Consider the following 20082-nt stretch of genomic DNA (forward strand, 5'->3'; position numbering starts at 1 on the left):
CTCTGAACCTTCAGGAACCCCACTCCCCATCTCATCTGTGCTGCATTTTCAGAGTCACCATTTCTGTCCCTGTTGGAGCTGCTCCTCTCAGGCAGCAGTACATCAACATTAAAAAGCAGAGAGGGTTTCAAAGAGAATACAGGGCTTTAGGGAAGAGAACTTCAGTCTTTGAATCAGAAAATTGGCCTCTCTATTTAGTGTTTCTCTCTAATTGTGGATTTCTAATACAAGAGGATTATCTGATCTCAGAAATTCAGGTCATTGGTATATGAAGTATGTTGGAAAGCATACAGGAACTTTATAATAATAGAAGACAACTGGCTTTTGGTCCTGGCTTCTCCATGTTCCCAGCTCTGTCACCTTGGGCAAGGACCTTTTGGTCTGTTTATCTTTTCATTTCTTCTCTATGGAAAACGATGGTAACTTTCTGGGCCTACATGTCCTCAACTTTAAAACGAAGGGGTTGAGATAGGTGGTCTCTAAGGTCCCTTGTAACTAAATATTTCGTTTTTATTATTCAGGGGCTGGTTTTCAGAATGGGTGCCCCAGAATGTCTTTGACACCCTCTCCACTGTCCCAGCTTGACCGTGTGCCCGGTGTCTCTCGCCGCTCCCCTAATGTGTCATCTTCCCCCAGAGTTTTGTCTGGATGCTTTCTGTTCATTCCTGGTCCATCCCCTTTGTCCCTGTCTGCACCTGGACTGACTGCCCACTGCTTTCCAGTATTCTGTTTGCCAGGCTGTTCTCACAACATCTTTATCAACCATATTCTCTCCAAAGTCTGTGTATTCAACCCTGAGCTCTATCGTCAACTCCATACCCATGTCTATGTACTTCTCCCAAAGTCGTTACCAAATGGAAGTCCTGGTAGATTTCTTCCTTAAGCCAGATCCTTTCCCAGCATCCCTTTGTTGTATCACCAGCCCATCTTCCCATCGGCAACCCAGACATGAATCTTGTGTCTTAGAACCTGCTCTCTTCCTGCTCCATACCCTCTCATTTAAAGGCTCCAGATCCTTTCAGCCCTCCTTCGTGTCACATATCCCGTTTTTCCTCTCTGTTCCCACTGCCTGCACTATGTCAGTGTCAGAGCAATTCATTGTCATGACCCCTCACCCGGCCTTCCTAGCCCCATCTTACTCACCCATCTTCCATGCTTTTGAAGAGGACACTTTTATCATAATCCTTCGAGGCCAGACCTCTTCACCTCACTTTTCTCTCAATCCACTGTCACCAACTTAGCATCTGTATGGCTCTCAAAACCCCCTTAATCAACCCTCCTGCTACCCTTCGCACATGGCCGCTCTCTTTAGAATGCTGCTCTTACACCTCCCCAACGGTCCTAAGTCTTCCTGTCTTCCAGGACACGGCTTTAGACCTGCCCTGGCCTGTCACTCATAGTGGTTCTCCTTCTCATGGCTTTCCTCCGCCCGCTGCCTCCTGCACTCAGTACTTGGTGTCTCTGCTATTGCTATGGGATCTCTGCCTGTGCTTGACCGTGGAGACTGACTTCTGGCACGGGAGCTGCCGGCCAGACTCTGCAGTAAGTGAAGAAAATGCCTTGCTTCAGTGGCACATTTCCCACGATACCTAGGAAATACAAGACACCTTATCAGTACTTGTTGAACGAACGAGAATGATTGTGCACTTTTCTCCCAGCACTCAGTGTGACTGCCTTGTTACCTTGCTGATTAGTCATAGGGGCTATTTTAGCTGAGAAACCCTCAGCTGGATGAAATCTTTCTCCATGTGTTCACACTGGGCCTTCTAATATGTTTTGTTTGGAAAGTCTGGTGACAGCAGAGTGACTGGCACATAGTAATATGAAATGTGCAAAAACAAAATGCAGCTGAGTCGATTTTAAAGATCTTATTGACTTTATTCAGTGATTCATGAATTGGGCAGTGTCCGATCTAGCAAATAGAAAGGAGCTCTGAAGAGCTGTAGAAAATGAAAGACTTTGATAGGCAGAAGGGGGCAGGACAAGGAAGTCACTAGCAAAGAGTGGATTGGTTTAGGTAAGGTCACCTTTCTTTGGAGATGGCAGGGGTCCCATCAGGCAGATTACCTCATTAATGCAGACCAGGTAATTCCAGACTGACTAAGATTACATTCTTGGGAGAGGCTGAATCTATGGTTAGGTTAGGTCTTAAGTCTTGGTTTGGTGACGTGGGCTTAGCACAAGTGACTCCATTTTTGGCCTTTTATCTCTCTCTCTCTCTCTCTCTTTTTTTTTTAACAATTCCTCCCTTTTGATTAGACTTTCAGCTTAACTAAGAGATGTGATCAAAATTAAAGGAATTAGTGCCACTCCCAGCTACTGCTCTGAAGTTCTTACAGCTTTTCCCGAATCTGTGGTATTCACAGGTCATGACTTCAGGTTCTCATTTCTTCAGTCAGTAACTCTCTTCATTCCTTTTTTGACATTCTAGTCTTAGGGAGATCATTTGGTGGTTAGTGGCAATGAACATGCATTTAAAACTTTTTGAGGAAATACAGTGCACCAGGGAGATGACTGTGATTATTATATGCAGGGTGATTCCTGATGTCTAGAGTGCACTTCAAAGCCATGGTCTCAAGACCCAAACCAATCAAAATCAAATAAAGAATAACCGTGTTGAGTCCCTTTGTTAAGCCAGGCAGCTCAGTTCAGTGATTTTATGTAGCTGAGTTCCAGCTTCCCCAGAAGTGTTAATCCAGGGGCAGCAAGCATTGTTGCCCATAGCACAGACACCTTGCTCAGCTGCCGGATTATCAAGAAGGACTGTCCTTTTATCAAGCACAACTTTGGTCAGAGTCTAAGGATTTTTGTTGGGCACCTGTTGCTTTAAGAGTTAAGGAGAGCATCTTGATCATTTGTACCCCTAACTGGGAAAGCAAGGATCTGCAGAAGGGAGCTAATTTTGAATGCCTCCTGGTAATTCCCATTTGAGCCTATGGCACAGGACTGGCATGGAGGCCGGTAAAATTTAGGGGTCTGTGGTCCACACAGGCGGTTTTTATTCTCATTACCCTTGCCTTGTGTCCCTTTCTTTGTGTAGAGCCTGGATGCAAGGTTCCCTGGGTTTGGGATTGTTAACCAGACACCAGGAAATGGTCCCCCCCGGGGTTAGGGAGTCTGACACAATAGAGAGGGGGTAGAGTTTGTTCTAGAGAAACTGACACATTGGAAATCGTACGTTTGTGATAGGCAGAACTGCACAATCACCACCATTGTGGCCTACCCAACAGTTATTTGGGGGTTGGGTTACCCACCTTAGCAGTGGCCTGCAAGGTACAGAGGACAGTGTTCTCTTCCCAGGCCAGTGCCAGAGTAAAGGGCAGAAAAGGAGGAAGAAAGGATTTCATGTTTAAAGTATGAAGTCTTGATCTGGTGGCTTGGGTGGAAGTAGACTACTTTGGTGTTAACTATTTCTCTTGCTAGTCAATTTGATTTTGAGGTCTTCACCTGGTGTGTAGTCCCTGAAGTCTGAAGGAGCCCTTTTTAACTGGTAGATGTGGACCTAAGTCCATGAAGTCTGGCTGCCATTTGTGTGGTGAGGAGGACCTGTTGTAGTCCCTTCCAAGGAGATTCAAGGGCAGTCTTTGTCCTTATTGATTCCAAATCAGAAGGAGTAGGAGAAAATTAGAAATGTTAGTTTGGAGAATCATAGCTAGATATTTGAAGAAACTAGAAGAATTCAGGATCCAGTCCAGTTTACGGGTATATAACAAAACCTCAAAGAAGATTAACAGGACTAGAATCTAATATTTACAAAAGTGCAAACAATTTTTCTCTACAGTTACCCCCATTTTTAAATTAAAGATAATTGCAGTAAAACTGATTTGTTTGCATTCATCTTGGCCTGATTACTTAGATAAATGCAGCAAGAATAGTGATTAGTCATATAAGCTCCGTTTAAGACTACTTTGTGGAACTTTTCATAAAGAATCAGATTGCACTCTTAAAAGCCTCTGAGGCCAGGAAGCCACTCCAAAGACTTACCATCAGATTTTACCTGCAGTACCAATAATTTGGGTGAATTTCTGTCTCCTCGAGGTTCCCCTAAATATCCTGAGGTTTCTGGGCCTGCCGGGAGTGACCTTTCTTACTCATCTGGTAAGGCTGCTAGGAACCTTTTATAAGCAAGGTACCAAGTAATTTTTCCAAACAGTTCCTTAAACTGTCACGTCATAAACATCTTTCTTAAATGTGACATTTCAGTCAAGTCCTTGATAATATAGCCCATGTTTTTTAATTTTGTCCTGTTACAAGGAGAATGGAGTCTTACTGAACTTACACAGTTACCTAACTATATTATCACGATAAGAATACTCAAGAGTTTCTGGATTCTGGAGGGATCAGGTAGGGAGAAAAAGGAAAGGTTTTATTCATACTTTTGTTACAAAGGTATGCTTTATCAAATGGCTGTAAGTCATAGGTAGCTTAAAAACTTTCCTTAAATTTGGAAAGGAAAAACAAAACATTGAGGAACCAGCTGTGTTTCAAACAAAAAGTCATAATAATCATCCTCCTCCGGTCATTCAGTCATTTAATTAACATCTGTTCTGCTTGAATCCAGTTCTTCCATTAGTTCTGGAAATTCTTACTGAGGACAGTTTTATGATCTTAAAGTGATCAGAAACCTGTACTCGCCAAAGTTTTTTCCAGAGTACAAACCTGTTCTCTTTGAAGACGGAGCACTTGCACAAAAACACTTTCTTAAGAGCATCAGAGTAGAACAGTAACTCTCTGCAAGCGACAAAGACTTAAAAATGCCCATTGTTAAAAATCTGAGAGTTCATTTGATTAGGAAATTTAGTAATTTCTGTGATATACAACATTTTAGGATAATAACTGGAATTATTATTGGGGTAATATTCTAGAACGTGTAGATTTCCAGGAATTTCATAGTTTCTGGAACACTTACATATCTACACAAGTACAGAATAAAGAAAGCTTAGTATTACTCCCCACTTGACAATGCTTTCCATGTAATTTAACACAGTAAATAAGCCCAATTAGTTTTTCACACCCCTTTGTATGGAGAGAGTAAATCTTTTGAGATGTTCCAGGAGCCCTCTGCAAAATATCAGGTAGTTCAAGTCAGAAAGACTTCATTTAGACCAGTAGTCCAAGAAAACTTTGTCCTTTTAACAGAGAAAACCAAATTCTAATTTTGTACCAGCTTATTTTTGATCTTAAAAAACTCCTTTTTTTTTCAAATCAATTCATTTTAATCTTAGCTAACTTGACCACACATAAAATTCCTTTCTCAGGATTTCCTTTTTTACAAACCTTCTACATCTTTTTTACATTCAGATTTTGTCCTGTGTCTTTCCTCTTTTCCATTCTGATATAAACAGCTTCACTTTAGGACAAAATGTCTTTTCCCTCAACAAAAATGCCTCTCTGTTCCTCATACCTTCTTTTACCAAAAACACATCCTGCTTTCGTTGTGTACAGAGATGTTTCTCTTATCATTTACAGTAGCTTTGATTATGTATTATTTAGAATTTTTAATCCTTAGAAACTTTATAGTGAAAACTAAGACATAAGCAGTTGTGAACTGCCTGTTACACCAACATTCATTACCATGCAAATGTATGAATATATTTAATAATTTTTAGAAGCATATGCTTTTGTTTAGACTACCCAGGGAAACTTCCTGAGACATTAGACAAAGTCAGCCATCATCCTGTTATTTTTCCTATTGATGATATAGATATCATATGTTCATATATTATCACATAGATAATATCAGGTTATTTGACTTGTAAACCTATGTAGAATAAATGTTCTATGTCTGCATCATATTTAATGCTGACAACACTGAAGACGTCTATTTTAATTGAACCAACAAACTTAAATTAACTTTTAATACTGAATATTTTCCCAGAACATGTGAACCTGAAAGGCATTTGGGTTAGTTTCTATTATATTTCTGAGAATTTTAGGAATACTACATATAAATGCTTGTTTGTTTTTAAGCCAATTAAATAGAGCCCTTTTGCATATGAATTTTGGCAGTACCATTCAGAGGAAGAATATGCCACACATCTGCAACACACATACGTATAGGCGCCCATAAACATACAGACATATGCAAACAGAGCCCTTATAGCTTTCATTTTAAAATTTTAGCAATAAGATGGGTATGATAATGCAAAACTCACTAATTTATAAAAGAGAATTTGGATCCAAATCATGTTTCTGGCAGATGAAATAAGGTTATCTGCTTAGATGCTTAAAGCTTTTTCTATCAATATTTGTGGGGAAGACACTTAAGATTTGTAGTTGTCCTTAAAAGTAAATGTATGGAAGCTGTGGACCAAATTTGGGACAAGGGAGCTTCTACAGCAATTTGTATTTGTAAATAGCCTCCCCCGCTTTTTTCTTAAGTCCTAGGAATTGGGGATGGTCTAGATGAGAGTTCCTGGAGACAACCAGGTAGAGCATTTACCTCTCAAAGGCTCAGGGAAAGAGTGCAAGTTCCTCTAAGAAGTACTTTTGGGGGTGCCTGGGTGGCTCAGTCAGTTAAGTGTCTGCCTTTGGCTCAGGTCGTGATTCTGGGGTCTTGGGATCGAGCCCTGCATCAGGCTTCCCGCTCGGTGGGGAGCCTGCTTCTCCCTCTCCCTCTGCCATTCCCCCTGCTTGTGCTCTTTCGTTCTCTTGTCAAATAAATAAATAAAATCTTTAAAAAATAAAAAAGTAAAAAGATTTAAAAAAAGAAGTACTTTTGTTCCCTAATGTCAGAATTTTCACAGTCCTTACAAGACTTTTGAGAAAACTAGGGGAGGTTTTGGGGTTGGTAAAAAGGATAGGTGGGCTTTGAATTGTTTCTAGAGCTGCATTTCTGGTTTTGTAAAGATTTGTAAGGTAAGGACAGTTGCTTTTAATTTCTCAAGGAATTGGGCTGTAACTTAAGTGATAACATAGGCCGATCTACCCATTTAAACCACATTATCTTTAATTTGCTTTTTTTTATATCAAGGAGAAGATTTCTAATTAAAATCAAAAGTTTGCTGTGTTCTAGATTTAGAACCATTTGTCTTTGGAATGTTTAGCAAATCCTTCTGCAAAGGCTTCAGAAGTTTTTTTCTTTCCCTCTGGATACATAGTTTTATTTTAGTTTAGGGGAGAAGGCCTAAAAAAAAAAATTACCTCTCAGGCTCTGAGTATCAGCTTCCAATTTGGCCAACTTCTGACCACAGTGTTATTTTTAAAAAGTCCTTTCAGGGGCACCTGGCTGGCTCAGTTGGTAGAGTGTGCGACCTTTGATCTCAGGGTTGTGCGTTCAAGCCCCATGTTGGGTGTAGAGATTACATGGAAAAAAAAAAAAGTCTTTTCAAATATTTTGTCAAGTTGGAGCTGGGACAAACAGTAAATATTCCTGGCAGTATTGAACAATCCTTTGGACTCAAGAGGCCTCCCCAGAGAGGATGCAAAAGATATTTCCTTTTCTTTCCTCTCTCTACTGGGTACTAGAGACAGATATCAGGAAGAGCTGACTCTAGTAAGAATTCTCAGCTTAGCTGGCTTCTGCCAGTCTTTAAGGATCCCATCTGTAGACTCTGAGTGGGGTTTAAAGTAGAGTGTAGCTCCTGTGTCTACCAGAATTTGGTAAGGATTTTCATTAGTTTTAATTTGTTTCCCCTTAGCTGTTTAAGGGAATAATGTAGCACTTTACCAGAAAATCCCTCAGAGTCTCATAATTGGGGGCCTTCTTTCGGAGGCAGATATGTGAAGGACATGCACAAAACCTTTGAGAAAACCTTTTTTCCAGTGTCCCAGTTGATTGCCAATGAAACATTGATTTCCAAGCCGGTTTTTTGATAATGCACCCCTGGGACGAGGCAATGCAGAAGACCTAGGTGTTTTATTTATTTATTTATTTAGTTAGTTAGTTAGTTAGTTAGTTAGTTTTGAGAGAGAGAGAGAGAGAGAGAGAGGATGGGAGGAGCATGTGTATGAGTGGGGGGGGGGTGGAGGTACAGAGGCAGAAGGAGAGGGAGAGAGAATCCTAAGCAGGGTGTACATTCAGCACGGAGCCTGGTGCGGAGCTCAACCCCACAACCCTGAGATCACTACTCGAGCCAAAATCAAGAGTCAGACACTCAACCAACTGAGCCACCCAGGTACCCCTAGGTGTTGCTCTAGATACATTTTGTGTCTGATTTTTCATTAGCCTCTTTGCAATGAAACTTTCAATGAAGCTATTTTGAAATCTTGAGACCTTTTGAAAGCTTCTATACATCTATTAAAATAGGTATCCCGTTCTATTTGATTTGGGAACGCTTGCGTTTAAGTGTACTTCTGAAATAAAGTATCTTGTTTAATTGGAATGTTCCCCATGTTGGTCATTGTAATTCTAGGTTGTCCTTAGTAAGATTTTGTCATTTTTGTAGGTATTTATACCTTCCCAAACTGTAGTTCTTAGTCATTAAATAAGCAGGTTGCTGGAAGGTAGTGCACTCAACTCTTTGGAATTTAAGGACTTTTTTTCTTTCTTTCTTTTTTTTTTTTTTAGCTAAGTCTTTGATTCCCTTGGAGCCAACCTAATACCTAAGGGGAATGTGCTGGTGGTTTAGTGATTATAAGGTGTTGTATGGGATACCACACTGTGTGGAAATTTTCTTGAGGTTGCAGGTGCCCTAGTGTCAATCTAACCCAACTTGTAACCAATTTATTCTTAAGTTAGGTGACCAATTTAAAACACAGGAGTCTCAAGAGTTAGGTAGCATGCGTTCTAACAGCTTTTACATGCTCAGTTGTACCCACTGGTTTTGTGGATTTTGGCTTCTGAGATTAACAATAGCCTTCACCTACACAAATCACAGTGGACCCAGTCTGACCCTGGTCGGTAACCACCAGCAGTGCTCACATGGAACTGGGGACTGGGGAAAGGACTAAAGCAACAGACGCCAAAGAATGGGGACTGCAGGCTGGGATTCTAAACAGATGGAGAACTGTGAACTGGACTGCCAGCAGTTCCCGAGGTGGAATCTGGGGACTGAACCAAGGGCTAGGGATTCCAATCAAATGGGGAACTGTGGAAAGCCAGTTAGGTGGGGAGCCATCTTATTGCCAGTTAGTGCAAAGAGCCGAGCTCAGAACCAAGAGGAACTTACCAATGGCCCTTGGACAGCAAAAAGGAGAACTTGAAGGGTTCGAGGGTACCATGCCTGTGTTTCTAGTTGCTGAAGTTATCAGAAGTTTCCTTCGGATCCCACGGTTGTCACCAAATGTATTGGAAAAACAGAAGCCAGCTGAGTAAATTCTAAAGATCTTGTTGGCTTTGTTCAACTATTCATGAATTGGACAGCATCCTGTCTAGCAAACAGAAAGGAGTTCCAAAGAGCCGTACAAAATGGAAGACTTATAGACAGAAGGGGGAGGGACATGGTAGTCACTAGCAAAGAGGTGGATTGTTTCAGGTAAGGTCACCTTCCTTTGGGGGTAGCAGGGATCTATCAGGCAGATTACCTCGCTAGTGCTGACCAGGTAGTTCTAGACAGGCTGAAAATGCAGTGAGGTGAGGTGTTTTTTTTTAAATATTTTATTTTTTTTTGAGAGAGAAAACATGAGCAGGGGGAGGGGCAGAGGGAGAAGCAGACTCCGCGCTGAGCCAGGAGCCTGATGCAGGGCTCTATCCCAGGATCCCGGGATCATGACCTGAGTCGAAGGCGGACGCTTAACTGACTGAGCCCCCAAGCACCCAGTTAGGTTAGGTATTAAGTCCCTGTTGGTGATGTGGCCTTAGCACAAGGGGCACCATTTTGGACCTGTTTCTTTTTTAACATAGTCAATTTTTATTGAGTGAACAAACATCCTGTGCTCCTTCTTAGTCACTGGTGACTTAAATCAGTTGGCGACTGTCTTTCCTTTCTCATCTCTTTGTCAGTTTTTTGGTCCATTTATCTTTCCATTCCTTTTCCATGGAACGTATCCTAAACAAGATTTTTTTTTTTTTTTAAAGATTTGATTTATTTGAGAGAGAGAGCATGAGCAAGGGGGAGAGGGAGAAGCAGACTCCTCACCAAGCAGGGAGCCCAACGTGGGGCTCGATCCCAGGACCCTAGGATCATGACCCGAGCCGAAGGCAGACGCTTAACTGACTGAACCACCCAGGCGCCCCAAACAAGAATGTTCTTAAGGGAGTTTAATAATCCCTTTAAATTTGGGGTGTGGTAAATAGGAATTCATCGATACAACTCTTACAAAACTGCTTTTCTGCATGGAAATTTTGCTGGTCCTGGCTGGTCCCTGATTTGTGGTTGTAATCTGAAAAAAATATGTAAGAGCTGTGATTTGAAATTCTGGTTCATCAGTAAGAACTCCAGAGCGTAGCATTCTTCAGTTAGATATTTATGTCTTCTCATGAACTAAGGGAAAGTTGGGGTAACTACCCAGTTGCCGTTCCCGACAGGGATAACAGAGAAGGCTGTTGTTCTCCTGTGGCAAGCCCTTAACCTGGACCCTCTCTACAGTCTTTTCTAGGAAATGTCAACTGTGTAGCTTAAAAGTTCACAAAGAGTCAGTACTTCTTACAACTCTTTTCTAGAATTAGAATGTGAGAAATTAACTTTTAGGCTTTATGCTCTGTGGTATGATTTTCAGTTTTTACACGCATGTATTATCACTATCACTAAGGGTTTAGATTTTTTTTTTAAATATTTATCTGACAGAGAGCATAAGCAGGCGGAGAAGCAGGCTTCCCGCTGAGCAGAGAGCCTGACGTGGGACTCGATCCCATGACCTGAGCCGAAGGCAGACGCCCAACTGACTGAGCCACCCAGGTGCCCCAAGGGTTTAGATTTTTAATAACCTTTCAGATGCAAAAGTATTTTTCTTAATCTCAAATTCTCATTTTCCATCCAATTAGATTAGTTTCTCTCATCTCGAGACAAGTTTGACTCATTCTGTGACGCTGCTTCTCAGGTTCTATTTTGTAAAATGCAACACAGTCAGGCTGTGCCTTTTACAGACTGATTCAGTAAGGGGAGCTGTTTCAGAGTTGTTGCCTATCGAAATTTTTACTATCTTATTCAGTCCAACAAACTACATATAACAATATTTGAAGAATTCTTTATTTCCAGACGTAATATTAAGTTGACAGAGGTATTTGAGAACAAATGTCCTGAGATGAGGGTTAAAGTTTGTTATGCACAGTTGCTTACATGTAAATAGCTATTAATAGTAATCAAGGGATTAGTTACCAGCTTGTATCCCTCCTCACTAAAGATCAAATGTAAGTATTTTACTCCAAGCTATGCAATAAGCATCCTTATCTATATGTTATGGAGCTTTGACTTTATGAGCTAGATTACTAGAGGTGGAGATAATGGGTCAAACAATATGTACATTTAAGACTCAATAGATATTGTGCTATTTCCCGAAAAGGCACAGCATATGTACTCCTTTAGCCATGTAGGGAAATGCCTTTTATTTCTCATCTGAAATTCTTGCTGATTGAAGAGGAGGAAGAAGGCATTTCATTTTGCTTTATTTTTATTAATTTTTAAAATATTTTTAAAAAGATTTTATTTATTCATTTGAGACAGATACAGAGAGAGAGAGAGCATGAACAGAGGCAGAGGCAGAGGGAGAAGCAGACTCCCCGCTGAGCTGGGATTCCCAGGACCTGACATCATGACCTGAGCCCAAGGCAGACGCTTAATCATCTGAGCCACCCAGCCACTCTTCATTTCACTTTAATTTGCAGTTTGTGGATTACTCATGAGCTCAAGCAACTTTGTGCAGAATTGTTCACTTTTAGAGTAAATTGCTCCCTTTTCTCCTGAGCTTTCTTACTGATTTGTAAGAACTTTTTGTCCATTAGGTATATTTGCTGTCATGTATGTTGCAGTTGTTTTTTTCTAGCCTTTTTGTCTCTTGACTTTGTGTATAGCCTCATGTTGCCATAAACTTTTTTTTTTTTTAAAGATTTTATTTACTTATTTGGCACAGAGAGAGAGCAAGCACAAGCAGGGGGAGCGGCAGAGGGAGAGGGAGAAGCAGACTCCCCACTGAGCAAGGAGCCCGATTCAGGGCTCGATCCCAGGATCCTGGGATCATGACCTGAGCTGAAGGCAGACACTTAACTGACCAAGCCACCCAGGCGCCGCAGTCTATTGAGTTTCTAAGCATAAAGTCATATCAAATACAGATAATTTTATCACCTTCCAGTATTTACCCCATTTTTTTCTTTTGTAGTACAATGAGCTAGGACTTCTGTTAAAGTTATTAAACCTCTTTTATGGGTGCAGATCACATCGGGCTTGGAGCCCTGCTGCAGCGGGAGCGCTGGTACTCTGTGCCATGGCCCTCCCATATGACATGCTCACATCTCTGCACAGCCAGGGTCGCGCAGGCTCTTTCCTTCCTTCCCAGCTGGATTCTGAGCTCTTGGGCATCATGTCTCTTCTTTTATGTCCTTCCCAGAGCCCAGCAGAGAACTGAGCACATAATAAACACATGTTGAACTGTCAGATTCGTGGAATGTGCTCCTTGTCTCTTCTTCAGGGCTCTCCGCTTCTTTCTTGAAGCTGGCCTCGGACATCAGTAGACGTTAGATCAGATGACCAGAGTGCTGTCTGCCCAGAAGGTCCTTCTCCTTTACCCACCCTGTGGAGTTTAGACTTTTGAGCCTCTACACCAGAGACGTTCCCCTTCTCAAACTTCATCAGCGTCACCTGAGATCTTGTTAAAACACAGATTGTGGGGTCACCCCTACATTTCTGAGTTAGTAGGTCTGGGGTGGGACTGCAGAATTTTGCGTTTCTTACAAGTTCAGACGCTGCTGGTCTGGTAGTGCAGTTTGGAAACCATGGCTCTAGACTAATTGGTGACTTTGTGCGAAAAAGCCAGATTCCTGTGGTGCTCCAAATTCTGCTCAAGTAACCAGGTCCCCCTTCACGTCACCCCAGGAGCTTCTGCCCCAGGCCTTGTCCCTCCCTCTGAGTCTGCGCTGAAAGTCAGAGTGTGTGTCAGGGGCACACAATATTCATCTTTCACAGGATAGGCGATTTTGAAGTGAAACACATTTTGTAGGTTTAATGAAAATTGACCCCCTTTCCACCCTCTCAGCCTCTGCACTTAGATACCTTCACGAAAACAGAATCATCCATCGGGATCTAAAGCCAGAAAACATCGTCCTGCAGCAAGGAGAGCAAAGAGTGAGTCACCTTCCTGGAAAGTTCTGGGGACTACCTCAGGGGAGCTGCTCTAGCAGAGAAAGAACACCCTTTGTATCTTTATGTTTGTGTTTCCTTGACTTTGTATTTGCTTTGATTCTCTGGGAACACTTTTTGATTTCAGCAAACAGAATTCAGCAAAAAACTTGCTTGCAGATGGAGGCAAATTTGAATGGATCACATTGTTGCCCAAGTTACAGGAATCTGATAAGGAAAATAATGTTTCTCTTCCCACCTCCGCCCCAGCCTTTGGGACCAGCCCCTCTGAGAAATAGATTTTTTGTTTTTTGTGTGTTCGAGAGCGCAGCTTTTGATGCTAACCTGGAAACCAGCTCTGAGCTGGTTCTGGATGTGATGCAGAGGAGGCATTTGGAGCTGACACCTGCCCATAGAGCCAGGCCCAGCCTGCAGTCTCTCCAGAGCTCTTTGGGACCCTCCTCAGGGCCCCTCCTGCTTGGGTGTGGCGGTTACCTCCCCTTGGCGCTATACCCTTTCATAGCCTTGTTTGTTTAGCTGGGGGTGACAAGCAGGGGCTCAGCTGAGTGGAATATAGTAACCCAACCTGTGGGCCACTCAGTCTTTTCTGGTGGAGCTTCCATCAGCATTCTGGGCCTGACCCCTGACTGTCCTAGCGCTCACCTTGGTTCCAGTTCACACTCCTTCTTGCCAGTAGTTCTAAGATTTGAGAACTACGGGTATTCACTGAGGAGGTCTTTCACCTCATCAAGTCCAGATTTAGCAATCTTGAGGGCTGGTGCAGAGTCCATTCATTTTGACCTTCCTCTGGTGAATAGTTGCAGAGCAAAGGAGAACATGTGCCTTTTTTCAGCATTTTTACCCTGTATTTTTTCTCTTGCCCTCTTTCTGCCATGTTGAAGGCAGTCTCCTGTGTGGTTCTTAGGAATTCAGGATCTAACACCACCTGGGAATTCAGAATATCCTCTGCTCTGGTCAGCAATCTGTTCTTATAGGAGGACAGTGTATTCTCATAATCCTCCAATTTTTCCTTTTTTTTCAGTTAATACACAAAATTATTGACCTAGGATATGCCAAGGAACTGGATCAGGGCAGTCTTTGTACTTCCTTTGTGGGGACCCTGCAATACCTGGTAAGCAATGGGGTTTACATGTTTGCTTATCAGCTGCTCTCTGACGGCTCTACGTGGGTGGCTCCTCTCTGTCCTTGCCTTCTAGCATCTAAGTCTTGCCAGCTCTTTAGAGGTTTCCCAGAAGTATAGGAATTACTGTATGACAGAGACATACTCTGTTCAAGTCAGCACTTTTTGCCAGTGGAGGCCCAATGGAAAGATAGTCATCTTCTCTGATGTCAAAAGGGCTTTGCTAGTGTGTGCTCTCGCACACACATCCCGTAACATCTTGGGCTTCAGTATTTTATCTGAAAATGAAGAGTTTAAACTAGATTCATGCTGGTCTGTAGAAGCCACAGTTTCCATGACATGTCTTGGGCCACCAAGAAGGAGCTGAACTCTGAGCCCCCACCCCTTCTTTACATTATTTGGTCTGAATATTGGGGTTCTATTTGAGTCATTCATTCAGGAAATACTGAGTATAGTCTATGTTTGCCAGGCACTGTGCTGGCAACTGGCGATGGATTGGTAAAGAAGACAAGCATTTCCCTGGTCTTAGGAGTTTGGAGTTTAGTGAGAAAGCAGGCATTGACCCCACACTTACACAGATAACTAAGAAATTAAAATTGTGACAAGTGCTACAAAGGGAAAGTGCAGGGTGTTATAAGAATATGTATTAGGAGGACCTCACCTAGTCTGGGACCTGAAGGATGAGTAGATGCAAGGGGCTGGAGGTCGGGGAAAGGAGAGGAAATTGAAGCAAAGGATGTGAGAACCAGAAGGACATTGAAGGGTTTTAATTTGGAGAGGAATTGGGTTTACCCTTTGAAAAGATCACTCTTGATGCAGTGTGGAGAACGAATTATACTGAACAAGAGTAAATAGTGGGCGAGTAGTAAGGAGGCTGTTGTGATGAGCAGCTGAGAGCTGCTGGTAGCAGTGAGGTTGTAGAAGGTAAGTCAAGAAATGCCTAGCAAGAGACTCAGTAAGACTTGGTAATAGATTGCTTGTTGATGGTAACAACCAGTAAAATTTTGGTTGAATCAAAGGGTCGGCAGTTTAATAAACAAGAAAAAGTTGAAAGCCACTGGGCTAAATGAGCTTAAATATTTTATCTAGTTCTTAGATAAAAAAGAGAAAAATTCTTTGAAGTCTCTCTGAGTGCGTTTCTGCTTCCTGCTTATCTCACCAACTAAAGTAATGGGCTCCATTGCTTTATGACCTGCTCTGTGGAATAGAGGTTTCAGAGTGGTGACCCATGGGGGGTTGTGATTCGGGCCCTGTGTCCATATCACCTAATTATGTAGGTCCTGCTGAGCATCCTCTGAGATCCTCATGGGCTCAGCAGCAGTTAAGCAGGGGGACCCCATGCTCTGACCAGGACGCTTAGTCAAATCCTTCACCTTCAAGAACTAAAACTTCTGTCCATAACCAGATACAGAGATTGATCTGCCCATCCCCCAATTTTTCCTCATGATTTGCACTCCCTGGCCCTTCCATAAGTGTCACACTTCTAACCAGACCATGCACGGTCCTGTTTCCCTGCCTTTGCTTTTGATGGTCCTTTCTAGAATGTCTCTTCACAGACACTCGTGAGGTGCCGCCTTCTGAGCCAGGTTCCATTCCCACCTGTGCTTCAAAGCTTTGCTTGGTCACTCCAGCTCTCTCTGGGCAGCAGTCATGCATCTGGCTTTTTTCCTGCCTGATTGTAAATATCCCATCCCATTGTACCACCACACGTCCTGAGTCACATCAGTTTAGGAGATGTGGTCCGCATTTAATGTGTGTGTTATGCATTTGGTGTGTCTAGCCTGGTATCATTTTCCTTTGTTGTATGTAACTTATCTTCCCACCTGGACACGGCACCCAAGAAAAGGGTAATGATGTGCTCTGGTCTACCTAAAAATACCCCTAGGGGCCCTTGTATCAGCATCAGGCATGCATGAGGTACAGAAAAATTCTAGATACCACCAGCTACACGTGTGGTCCACCTCCTCCTCCTTGAGTGTGGACATGCCAGTGTCCTCTGGATGGAGTCAGGGGAATGGGGGGACATGATGAGAAGGGCCTGTTGCCCCCTCCTGAGGAGGCTCCTCAGCAGCAGGAGCAGCTCAGGTGCTTCCCCACCACATGTTCTTCTGCAGGCCCCAGAACTTCTGGAGCAGCAGAAGTACACGGTGACCGTGGACTACTGGAGCTTTGGCACCTTGGCTTTTGAGTGCATCACAGGGTTCCGACCTTTTCTCCCTAACTGGCAGCCCGTACAGTGGTGAGTGAGGGACTGGGGCCTGCGGGTGGGGCCAGGAGCACCCCCTGAAGGGGCGAGTGTGTCTCTCTGTCTTTGTCATGTCTTTCACCTGTTCCCATCTCACTGGGTGCTCCCAGCCTAAGACCTCTGTCATCTGTCTCCCATAGAGGATGTCCCTTTAGGATCCAGCATGTGGGCACTCCAGGCTCAGAAGTCCTAGAAAAGGAGAGCAGTTGTTAAGTGTTAACGTCTTTAAATATAACACCCTATGAACATTTGCCGTGTGTGCAGTGGCAACATGGCCGTGTTTACAGACCATTGCATACATTGTGCACTTCCACTGAGGATGCTGTGTACTAGTAAACAAAGGACATGTACACATGACAAGTGAGAAGTATTTACATGGAAATGTATTATTGACATATTTTACTATACCTCAATAGAAATTTTTGTTTCAAAAGCATAAGAAAGTGGCTTAAAATATGACCCAGTATGTACACAAATGTTACCAAAAAAAAGATTACTTAATAAAAACTGAAGGATATAATTAAGGTTTTAAAAATTTATATCTTTACCTTTTTTTATTACAAAAATATGTATTCATTGTATATGTGAAGGTTAGTCATTACCAAAATGCATAGTTCAAAAACATTGCCCTAAATCAGGTTTCATTTGGAAATAAATTTTGTTTTTATTCCCAGCTTTTGTCCTTTTGGAGCAGTAATAAGTTCACATGGTTCAAACTTCCAAAAGTAATAAAAGAGTATGCACCGTAAGTCCTCTCTGACCAGCCTCCCAGCCACCTGGCTTCCTTCCCCACAGGCACCTGATACCACTGGTTTTGGGTGTGCTTCCAGGGATGTTTCAGATGGGTATAAGCAAATTGGCCTATTTTTGTCTCTTGGTTCATTTATGTGTTTCACCCCATTTTTACATCAATGATAGCATAATATGAACTGCCCCGCAAGTGCTCTCAAAGCATTTCTATGCCGTGAAAATTTCCTTCACACAATCCAGAAACAACCACTACAAACGTTTTTGTGTGTCTCCAGGCTCTTCAGTATATGTGTTATACTGTAAAAAAACCCACAAATAAATTACTACAAATACCCTCATATAACCTCTTTTTCAGTCTTGCTATTGAAAAGGGCTTTATGTTTTTCCGTTATTTATAATGTCTGTTCAGTATTCAACTGAGTGGCTATACTGGAATTTTTTTTTTTTAATTTATCCCTTGTTACTGGAAGCATGAGTGTTTTATAATCTTTACTTCTTAAAAGAGCACCAAGAATAATGTCCTTGTATGGAAATCCTTGTATATCCATAATTATTTCTAGCCACTAGAAATGGAATGAACTGATCAAAGATTATGCACATTTTAAAGGTTTTTGATGTGTATTAAAATGCTCAACAGTAAGGCTATATAAATAATGTTTCCACAGGAACATACAAAGCTACCTCTTTCACCACACCACTGCCAGCACTGGCTATTATCATTTTTCTAAATACCTTTCTGGAACTAATGAGAACATTAACTTTTTCAAAGGACAGGTATTTGCATCATGAATTATTTATTTATAAGATGTAACCTTGGAAATCCATTCCAGAAGAGTGGTTTTTGTGATGGCAGTCCAGTTTAGTCAATATGTATAAGCCCAACACTGGAAATGCAAAGATGATTGCAGCCAGGTCCCTGCTCTTCAGGAGTCTGGTGAAATGGCAAAGTATGCCCTCCTCTGGTGATTTATTTTAAAACAAGCAATACTTGTTGACCTACATAGGTTCTGGAACATTGAGGAATTAGCTCATTAATTTATAGTCACACCTGATACTCTAGCCATCATAAAAATAACTTTACCTGTACATCAGTAGTGTTTTTAACTAACCAAAGAATTACTACATTTCTGCAGTTCAGATGTTGAGTTTTTCCATTATTTTTAACAAGGTGAGTTAAAAATCCATTCGAACTGGAAGAACAAGTGCTATTTGAAAATATGTCTCTAATGTCTCAGCATCTTTATAGTAAGTCTGTTGTCTGCAGAATCAGCTTCTTAGAACTCCCCTCGCCAGTGCTGGAAGACCAGATGACACTTTCAGGTAGACTTCTTGGACCCCCAATCAGGAGCTGTTCAGTGGACTAGTTTGTGAGAAGTGTCTGTCTCATCTGCCTTGTAATGCCTCAGACAACTTTTTAAAAACTTCACGCTGAGTAATTGGTTATCTTTGAAGCATTGTTCACACTTAAGTTCTTTTCCTCATCACCAAAAAGCTTTGAAACTAGTTGGATTTAAAATTTTTCTCCTTCAGGATGCCTGGGTGGCTCAGTTGTTAAGCATCTGCCTTCAGCTCAGGTCATGATCCCGGGGTCCTGGGATCTAGCCCCGTATCGGGCTCCCTGCTCGGCGGGAAGCCTGCTTCTCCCTCTCCCACTCCCCCTGCTTGTGTTCCCTCTCTCGCTGTTGTCTGTCAAATAAATAAGTAAAATCTTTAAAATTTTTCCCCTTCAAATACTATTTCAGATGCATCAGTGCATCTGTGAGTTCTCTAAACTGGGAAATGTAAAAGTTCCTTCACCACTAGAGGTAACATCTAGCCATCTACATTTAGAGGAACATGAGTTGTGCATGCATGTGTTCATATTTCCCATCAATATGATACTCGTGCAGTGATCCTGGTTTGGAAGTTCTAATTTTATTCCCCGTCAAAACATGAGTTTTGTATGAGATAAAATGAAAAGTAGAGGAAATGATGAAGACACGCTAAGGGCGAGATCAGGAGTCGGCTGTCCTGGCTGTGGAGCTCTGGGCACAGGATGGTCGCTGCCTCCACTCCCGCAGGCAGTCCAGACTAGCCTCTGGCTCTGAAAGAAGCCATCCTAGCAGGATCCTGAGGGACTGACTGTCACCCAAAGATAAAATTGCAACCTGGGGGTATCCTGTACAGTTGTAAAGTGATCTGTTACAGATGTAAAGTGCGTCTTGCCCATTAAGTGACTTAGAGGCTGTAATTAAGGAGATGACATGTTCGCAGGCATTCCAAAGTCCGGCAGAAGAGTGAGATGGACATTGTCGTCAGTGAGGACTTGAATGGAGCCGTGAAGTTTTCAAGCTCTTTACCCTACCCCAATAATCTGAACAGGTAAGGCCCAGTCGCGCTTCTCTACGTAGTTCTCTTCCTCTTTTACAAATAAATGTTTGCGATGACATCGGATAGCTTTTAAAGAGGTTATCAGGATAGCATCCCGTGACTAAGGACTTGACATAACCATCTCCATCTTAAACTTAGAATGGATTCCCGCCCCTCACCCCATCTAGAAATCATCTCTTTCCTCAATTCACATAACAATTTATCTGTACCTCTTACCACCCTTAGTAGCTTCTACCTCATATTACATTTGGTTTTGCATAGGGCTTATCTCCTCAACTGTAGGCCTTTTCAGGGTAGGGAATTATATTTTACTTCTCTTTGCACTCCTGTGTAGACTCATACTGTGTCTTAGTCAACAAATAAATCTTTGTAGTTTGAACAACATTACATTCTAGTCTTAGAGCCCAAATGTGGACACTTAAAAT

The 20082-nt window shown here is 42.2% G+C and overlaps 1 protein-coding gene across 5 annotated transcripts in view; it reads left to right on the forward strand.

Annotated features, from left to right (window-relative positions):
• Positions 1–20082, forward strand: part of IKBKB (inhibitor of nuclear factor kappa B kinase subunit beta) — a 56942-nt gene that overhangs the window by 20566 nt on the left and 16294 nt on the right. For all 5 annotated transcript variants that reach the window (XM_088020974.1, XM_088020972.1, XM_088020975.1 and 2 more), the window contains 4 exons: positions 13069–13157; positions 14194–14283; positions 16407–16531; positions 19541–19648. In XM_088020974.1, the coding sequence (XP_087877100.1) occupies positions 13069–13157; positions 14194–14283; positions 16407–16531; positions 19541–19648 (412 nt within the window). The remainder of the gene's footprint in view (positions 1–13068; positions 13158–14193; positions 14284–16406; positions 16532–19540; positions 19649–20082) is intronic.

This window comes from Eumetopias jubatus, unplaced genomic scaffold (assembly GCF_037043125.1).
Source record: "Eumetopias jubatus isolate StellerSeaLion01/CBP00866 unplaced genomic scaffold, mEumJub1_p1.0 scaffold_2, whole genome shotgun sequence".
Classification (NCBI taxonomy): Eukaryota; Metazoa; Chordata; class Mammalia; order Carnivora; family Otariidae; genus Eumetopias; species Eumetopias jubatus.